Genomic DNA, 8,683 nt, shown 5'->3' on the forward strand with positions numbered 1-8,683 from the left:
AAATCTTTAAAAAAAGATGTAAATTGTAACTTTTCGAAAAAGATGTTTTATTAATTTTTTTAGTACTTATTTTTTACTATTAAAAATTTACCAAACACAATAAAAAATAAAAAAAGATCATTTTTATTGAAAAAAGATATTTTTTTATCAATTGAATGGCGCTTGAACAAGTCTTTTATCGGTTGAAAAAGATATTTTTAAAAAGATAAAAAAATAAATATTTTTTCAAAAACTAATCCAAATTGACTCTAAAATCTATTAGATATTTCTTTTAAAAAACTATTTTTATTAAAAATAAATTATTATTTATTTTTTCTAAAAGTTAATAATATCTTATTTTTAAAAACAGCAGAAACAAAAAGATATTTTTAATACTTAATTTTTTTTTTAAAAATTTATATAAATATAAAATAATTTTTATTTGTTACCACGTACCGGGCGCTCGGGACTTGGGAGCCACGGCTTCTTTCACCTTCTACTTTACCTCACTCTGATCTTTCGTGGCACCGCCCTCCTTGTTGCGTTTTGTTACCACTTACCACTAAGTAATAACAAATAGGAATCCTGATAAATATTTTTATTGAATTTAGTTTTTTACTCACATCAATATATTTTTGAAAAGAAAAACACTATATAAGTAATAAGGATTATAATAATTCTTTTCACTCGTCCGTCATTCATCACTTCATCAGCTCGTTCTTGCTGAAATCTTTTTGCTCTTAAAACACAAGAAAGAAAAGAACACTCCACCAGATCGTGTTCTTGCTGCTCCATCGGGTTAGGGTTTGTATTCTTATCTTCGATTTCTCCATGAAAATTTCATGGCTTATCCTTTTCTTGCTTGTTTTCAATTCGATCATCACTCTCTCTCTCTCTCTCTCTCTCTCTCTCTGTTTTTATATATGGGGTTTATTTATATGCTATCTGCGTATGATGATTTGAAACTCTTGTATTATGTCGAGCAGTGTTCCGAAACCCTGTTTGATTCCTCTGTGCTAGGGTTTAGTGTTGGTTTGTAGCTTTGTGCATTGGTTAATGAAATTCATGCGATCAAGGGTTTGTTTAGCTTTATATGGTTATCCTTGTAATCCGCATTCGTTTTACATGAATGTGCTGATGTGGCATCTCGTGCAGTAGCTTTTATTCTGGTAGTTTCTATTTTGATTATGGTGTTGTTTCTGCAGCCATCATGGAGCGGAAGACTATTGATTTGGAACAAGGTTGGGACTATATGCAGAAGGGGATTACTAAGTTGAAGAAAATTCTTGAAGGATTGCCAGAACCTCCTTTCAGCTCAGAGGAATACATGATGCTTTACACGTATTCTATTTCACACCTTCTCTTTTTTCTTCTTGGCTTCTTGGATTGAGTTGTTATTGTTGCTGACATTGGTCTTGTAGTTTATTGTATTATCACCTATGAATGCTTGGTTTTGGATGTTGATATGTTTTTCTTTACCTAAACCTTTGCAGGACTATTTATAATATGTGTACTCAGAAGCCACCGAATGATTTTTCACAACAGCTTTATGATAAATACAAGGAGGCTTTTGATGACTACATAGAGTCTACGGTAGTCCACTGTTGATGTTTCTCCACTTTATTCCTGCAGCCTCTTCTTTATATGCCTTTATAGTGTATAACATACCGAGTATGGAAGTTAACATGTTTGGTTTTTAGGTTTTGCCATCTCTAAGGGAGAAGCATGATGAATTTATGCTGAGGGAGCTTGTCCAAAGGTGGATAAATCACAAGGTCATGGTGAGGTGGCTTTCACGCTTCTTTCATTATCTTGATCGGTACTTCATTGCTCGACGCTCCCTGCCACCACTCAATGCTGTTGGCCTTACCTGCTTCCGTGATCTGGTCAGTTGTCATTCTTCTCTAACTTTCTTGTAATCTTGTTGATGACTTTCTTTTCAAACATTACTCTAATAATATCTTATATATAGCTGAATTTATTCTGTATAAATCCGGTTGTGTTTATTACAGGTTTATATGGAGGTACGAGCTAATGCAAGGAAAGCTGTGATCGCTCTTGTAAGTTTATCATTGCACGTTGTGATGATATATTTTCTTTTCAGCGATGGCTGCTAGAGTAACCATGGCTTCTGTTGCAGATTGACAAAGAGCGTGAGGGCGAACAGATTGATAGATCATTGCTGAAAAATGTTCTTGATATATTTGTTGAGATTGGTATGGGTGAAATGGATCAATATGAGCAGGATTTTGAAGTTCAGATGCTTGAGGATACTGCTGATTACTACAAAAGTAAGGCTACAAACTGGATTGAGGTTGACTCTTGTCCAGATTATATGCTAAAGGCAAGTATGTCTGCATCACCTCGATGGTTGAAATTGCTGTGTTATATCAATTGATAGAGCTAATTTCTCTTGTCATTTTATAGGCTGAGGACTGCTTGAGAAGGGAGAGAGAAAGAGTGACTCATTACTTGCACTCCAGCACTGAGCAGAAATTGGTAGAGGTTGGGATAAATCTTTAATATTTTTATTTTCTTAAAATTATTGGATGATTAGAAATGCTTAAATCCCTGCCAAATTCTTTGGAATATACATTTATGATTGCCATTGGTCAATTGTGGTGGACAGTGATAAATATTATTGTCTAATGGCAGATATACACCTTATTGATAAGTGGACATCTTTTTTTCCTTTTTTTTGTTTGTTTGTTTTTTTTTTTGGGGGGGGGGGGTGTTTTCAATTACACATTGTATTCGATTCGAGAAAGATTAAAATAATGAATGGGTTGATCAAGAAACAGACGTTTTCTTACTGAACGCTTTTCCTTTATAGTGTTCTGTTAAAATTATTTCCTATTAAGAATGTGTTTTGTATTTAAGCAATTGTTACTTTTCTTTATTATAGAAAGTACAACATGAGTTGTTGGTGACCCATGCTAATCAATTACTTGAGAAGGAGCACTCTGGTGTCCGGGCCTTGCTTAGAGATGATAAGGTACTTGACTTTGTTGTATTACTTTAAATTTGTTTTTCTTTGATGATCTAAATATAGTCCATGTGCCTGGTTCAATTTTTTCACAACTTGAAACCCGTTCAACCTCTACCCCGTTCCTTAAATACTACACCACCGTGTGTGGTTTGCAAAGTGTTCTTGAAATCAGCAGGCTATATTTTTTAATTTCATTCTTGTGGTTGCTATCTGGAAAAAAGAGATTTAATGAGTGGAACCTTGCAGTTTTTTGAAAATGTCTCCATAATTGTAATTCAAATTTATGTTACATTAACAATGGCTAAACAAAATTGAAAATCCAAATTATAGAACAAATGATTTAATAATCTCACCAAGACAGTGCCAAATCAAGTTACCCATGCATGTATTTATTAACACTTTTCTTGATTTGTTTATATGTCTAGGTGGAAGATCTCTCTCGGATGTATAGACTTTACCAAAAAATACCTAAAGGCTTGGATCCTGTTGCGAATGTATTCAAGCAGGTTGGTTTCCTTGGTTTGTGAATTGTGTTGTGATTAAATTGAGCCCACTTTTGTCGTCTTTTAGCAACGTTATACTATTGATGATTGTCTGATTGCAGCATATTACAGCCGAGGGTACAGCATTGGTCCAGCAGGCTGAAGAAGCTTCTAGCAGTCAGGTATAATATATGTTGGAATCATTCGATTGCATTCACATTTTATTTCTTACTTCTTATCACTTTCAACTCGGTCCTTAGTGGTTCAATGGGTATATGTTGTTTGTTCTTTGATTCTGTATTTATACCAGGGGTAGTTTCAGGATAGAACCTTTGCAAATGCATTAAAGTTTACTTATAGTGATGGGGTTATAGGTTAAGTACAACATGCATAGTTTGCACTCATCTGCTTCGTGCAAAGTTTCAGCTGAGCTGCTCAAATAGTTTTGCTGGAGGTTTCAAAACTGTTTGTTCCATACCAGGTTTATGGGATAGAATTACATGTCTGGCATCTATCTGGTGTAAAGTTGATGGTCTAAACTTTCTGTCTGGAACACGTAGAGAGATTGAAAAGCTATGGTTTTCAGATGAATCATGTTTTTTTTCCTTTCTGTTTTTGCTTTTGTATAGAGGCACTCTTATCCTCTGTCTTCATGCTGTTATCATTTGATATCTTTGGCATATTTTTATCATGCTTTTCACCTGGCTTGCAATTTCAGTTTGTTGGACTCTTTACAGTGTGATTATATTTGTCATGTAATGTCCATATTGTATTATCTATACATACATACCAGCATCTTAATGTGTTAGGTAGTAATTTGTTTCTAGCTTCTGACATTTTTGTTTTCCTCCAGACCACAAGTGGGCCTGGTCTTCAGGAACAAGTAGGTCCTCTTTCTTTTATTTTTTCCTGATTTTTCATTGTAATAACAGATGAAAGTTCTGAATATTTAATCATGTGATATTGCAGGTCCTTGTCAGAAAATTCATAGAGCTCCATGACAAGTACATGACATATGTTAATGACTGCTTTATAAATCACACACTGTTCCACAAGGTCTGTTGAGTCAATTGGTAATGCTGTAGTTTCTGTCTAATATATGCTAAGATATAAAAATGAGTAATGACATACAATTACTAAATAAAAAATTGATTTTTATTATTCTTATAGGCTTTAAAGGAGGCATTTGAGGTTTTCTGCAATAAAAATGTTGCTGGTAGTTCCAGTGCAGAACTATTAGCTACATTCTGCGACAATATCCTTAAAAAGGGTGGAAGTGAGAAGCTGAGCGATGAAGCAATTGAAGAAACTCTTGAGAAGGTACTATTTTAGTTTTTTATCATCGTATTTTCGATCACCATGATTTATGTTGCTAACATTGTTTTATTTCTGCAGGTAGTCAAGCTGCTTGCATATATCAGTGATAAGGATCTCTATGCAGAATTTTACAGGTAAAACTTTTCTTTAATATTTTTCATTTATATTGTTCTTACTTATGCTCTGTATTTTGTTGTGAATTGTGAAATCCTTATTTTGCAGGAAAAAACTAGCCCGCAGATTACTTTTTGATAGGAGTGCCAATGAGGATCATGAAAAGTGTATTTTGACAAAGCTAAAGCAGCAGTGTGGTGGCCAGTTCACATCTAAGATGGAGGGAATGGTCAGTTGACCTTTGTTGTCACTTGTCAGGCTACCTAAGTTGCTTTCTTCTTTAACTAGATGATTTAAGGCTTTACCTGAAAAACATATCTTTCAGGTTATGGACTTGACTTTGGCGCGTGATAACCAGATGAAATTTGAGGAATATCTTCGAGACAACACACATGTTAATCCTGGAATTGATCTGACTGTTACTGTTCTTACCACAGGATTCTGGCCAAGTTACAAGTCTTTTGATCTCAACCTCCCGGTGGAGATGGTAAGAACGCGCTAGCTATTCAACTTTCAAATTGTGTTCTTTTTATTAGAATAAAATAAGATAGGTCTTTATTTATTAAATATATGATTTATTTAGGTCAAGTGTGTGGAAGTTTTTAAAGAGTTTTATGAAACAAAGACAAAACACAGAAAACTTACATGGATTTACTCACTTGGAACTTGCCACATCATTGGCAAGTTTGAACCGAAGACTATTGAACTAGTTGTGTCAACCTATCAGGTAATGTCCTCCTCGTGATCCTTCCTCTTTTATTCTGTTGTAAATTGTGGCATTATGGTATCTATGAATTCATGGTTCTGGTCTGAATACAGGCTGCTGCCTTGCTGCTATTCAACAGTGCTGATAAGTTGAGCTATTCAGAGATTATGATGCAGCTGAACTTAACCCATGAAGATGTTGTTAGATTACTCCATTCCCTGTCATGTGCAAAATATAAGATTCTTAGCAAGGAGCCTAACACCAGAACTATATCGCCAAATGATAGTTTTGAGTTCAACTACAAATTCACTGACAAAATGAGAAGGATCAAGGTATTTTTTTAGTTTATTAATCTTTTTGATTTGGAACCGTTGTTAAGAAAGATTGTTCTTATATTTAACTTGTTAAGGTAATATATGTAACTCATTGGTTATAGATCCCACTACCACCGGTTGATGAAAGGAAGAAGGTGATTGAAGATGTTGACAAGGACCGACGATACGCCATAGATGCTGCAATTGTGCGCATCATGAAGAGCAGGAAAGTTTTAGGCCATCAACAACTGGTTTTGGAGTGCGTTGAACAACTGGGCCGCATGTTCAAGGTAAACAACCCTTGCAATTAATTTCATTACTGTCAATGTGAATGAGTTCATTATTGGGGTTAGCTGAATGATTTTCTGTATCTTTGTTTTGTTGGGTTTGTATTTGTAGCCTGACATCAAAGCAATTAAGAAGCGGATTGAAGATCTCATAACTCGTGACTATCTGGAAAGAGACAAAGAAAACCCGAATACTTTCAAGTATCTGGCTTAATGGAAGCTACTAGAGTATGAAAGTGGCCATTTTTAGTTCTTCAATGAGCACTCGGATTGCCTGAATCAGATTCTTCGGAAGATACTTTCTTACATAATGCTGTAAATGATAGTAGTTAGTTAATTCAGCTATTGGAGAAACTTGTTTACTAGGGCGAATCCTTTTTATATTTTTTTGGGGGTCATACTTGAGTAGTTTAGATGTCATTTTATTTTTGTCGATATATATAATATTACATAAATGAGCGTAGCAAGTTAAAATTACAGATTATGCTGATGATATATTCCAATTATAATGACATGGTCCAGTCATTCATTGGATTTCTTACTTTGCGGGCATTTCTATTTCAGAATGACTGCTGAGTTTTTGTTTTCATTCATAGATTTAATCTTTTACGGAATCAAATAATTTTCTTTATATTTTATTCTATTATGGTGGAGATTCAGGCAAAGACCAAATGTATTTAAATAAAGATATTTGATTTCGTTCGTTAAATAGATTGTTGTTCATATCTTGGCTCATTATAAGAGTCAGACTCAAAATGACTAAAGATTAATTTCCATTACAATACTAATATTTAAATTTATGTTACGATTAATCCAATCCTAGGGAGGTCAGAAACGGCAACATGGATTTTGTCCTACTCATTTAAATAAGTAACAAACATTTATAATATCTTTTATTGATCTAGAATGAATATCTTAACCACCTCTCTGATAAAAAGAAACAATTACCCACCTTTAGTAGTTATTAATCTACCATCTACAGCTATAAATACCTTAACACTCTTGGGTATTTTTTTAACTCTAATTTACTAAAAATCTGTCTAAATTTTTGCTAACTTAAGTATTGGAGTCTCTTGCAAGTATCTTTCACAACTTTTCTAAGGAGCTTGGATAGCAACCCTTTAGTGAGAAGACAAAGAAGCATCTCACCTCAAAAGGAATCTGGATCTCACGTTCAGACCCAAATCCATCCGTTTCAGGTAACTATTGGAACATTTGCACTATTGTCGGAGACCTGAAAGTCTACAGTCTATTATGGTGGACAACCATCTAAAAGACGGACAGATTGCATCAGAATCAGAACCTGACCAACACCATGACGACGGAGCAATCGTCATACCCTCCACCATGAGAGAATGGAAGGTCTCAATGAAGAGAGGAATCCACCAAACTCGGAAGTCCACTAGGCCGGAGAGATAGGGGATCAAAACCTTATAGAATTCATGGGATTGGTACATGAACATCAAGGCCGACTTGAACAACTCGAGATCGAGTTGGAATGACAGCGTGAATTTGAACACGTCCTACGAAGGAAAGTTTGATAGTGTAGAGAGTTGGAAGAAAAGTTGGAAAGACTGGAAGCCGACCTCAAGGGAAGAAGATCCCGAGCTGATTGAGATTCTACACTTTTGGGGAATGAAGACCTTTTTATAGAAGAAATCATGAGAGCTAAGTCCCAAGGAACCTCAAAAGTCCAGACATGGACCTCTACGATGGGATGACTGACCGCCGACACCATTTAAGCAACTTTAAAAAACGAATATATTTGGCTGATGTCTCTGATGCAACTCGGGGCAAAGCTTTTCTAACTACCCTCACTAAGGCAGCCATGAAATGGTTTGTAGCTTGCCTCCAAAGTCGGTCACCTGCTTTAATGACTCGACTAGAAACTTCCTCACAAGATTCTCAATACAAAAGAATAAACCAAGCATGCACCGAGTATCTTGGGAGTCAAACAAGAGGTCGGAGAATCTTTGAGAACCTACATAGAAAGACTCAACAAGGCATGCTTGGATATCCAAAATCTACCTATGGAAGCAACAATCATGGGGCTAGTTAACGACCTCAAAGAAGGTCCCTTCTCACAACCCATCAAAAAGAAACACCCAACCTCCCTGTATGAGGTTCAGGAGCGAGCTAAAAAATATATCAACATAGAAGAAACCGAACAGTTAAGAAGAGCTACTTCTGGACAAAGCTGTTCGTTAGATCGTTGTGTAAGTTGATGATGAGATGTTGAGGTAAGGATCAGGACCTGAACACGCATTCTGAAGGGAGGAGCAGCGGCAGCAGGTTGTCGGTTGGTTGGCGGGTTAAGTCACTTGCAAGGACACTCCGTTGTTTAAGTTAGTGTCCGTACGATGAGTCGGCTAGGTTAGGGAAATGATGACGTACATGAAGAGAGGGGTTGATCCCTCTCCTTTATCCTTATTCGTCTGGGTGGGCCCTTCTTTTACTAGGGCCCAGTCCTTCAAAAACTTCCACTAGCTGTCAAG

The 8,683-nt window shown here is 35.7% G+C and overlaps 1 protein-coding gene across 2 annotated transcripts; it reads left to right on the top strand.

Annotated features, from left to right (window-relative positions):
• Nucleotides 1-432: 432 nt before the first annotated feature.
• On the top strand, nucleotides 433-6,729 carry LOC112750673 (cullin-1). 2 transcript variants are annotated; one of them, XM_025799486.3, is made up of 20 exons: nucleotides 433-777; nucleotides 1,185-1,320; nucleotides 1,473-1,572; nucleotides 1,680-1,865; nucleotides 1,992-2,039; nucleotides 2,120-2,323; nucleotides 2,407-2,484; nucleotides 2,885-2,974; nucleotides 3,394-3,474; nucleotides 3,573-3,632; nucleotides 4,304-4,333; nucleotides 4,420-4,506; nucleotides 4,621-4,770; nucleotides 4,846-4,901; nucleotides 4,990-5,110; nucleotides 5,207-5,368; nucleotides 5,465-5,608; nucleotides 5,701-5,919; nucleotides 6,024-6,191; nucleotides 6,301-6,729. In XM_025799486.3, exons 2-20 carry the CDS (start codon nucleotides 1,190-1,192, stop codon nucleotides 6,400-6,402), a joined length of 2,217 nt encoding a protein of 738 aa, XP_025655271.1. In that variant the 5' UTR covers nucleotides 433-777; nucleotides 1,185-1,189; the 3' UTR covers nucleotides 6,403-6,729. The 2 variants fall into 2 exon arrangements, with proteins under 2 accessions (XP_025655271.1, XP_025655270.1); XM_025799485.3 differs by having other exon boundaries at nucleotides 441-783.
• The last annotated feature ends 1,954 nt before the right edge of the window (nucleotides 6,730-8,683 follow it).

The sequence above is a fragment of the Arachis hypogaea genome, chromosome 15 (assembly GCF_003086295.3).
Source record: "Arachis hypogaea cultivar Tifrunner chromosome 15, arahy.Tifrunner.gnm2.J5K5, whole genome shotgun sequence".
Lineage (NCBI taxonomy): Eukaryota > Viridiplantae > Streptophyta > Magnoliopsida > Fabales > Fabaceae > Arachis > Arachis hypogaea.

What these genes read in the sequence shown, in the direction of transcription:
- LOC112750673 (XM_025799486.3), top strand. Translation starts at nt 1,190, where the DNA reads ATGGAGCGGAAGACTATTGATTTGGAACAAGGTTGGGACTATATGCAG. An exon ending in AAGAAGCTTCTAGCAGTCAG is followed by an intron (nt 3,633 to 4,303) that starts GTATAATATATG and finishes GTTTTCCTCCAG; the next exon opens with ACCACAAGTGGGCCTGGTCT. An exon ending in TTGAAGAAACTCTTGAGAAG is followed by an intron (nt 4,771 to 4,845) that starts GTACTATTTTAG and finishes TTATTTCTGCAG; the next exon opens with GTAGTCAAGCTGCTTGCATA.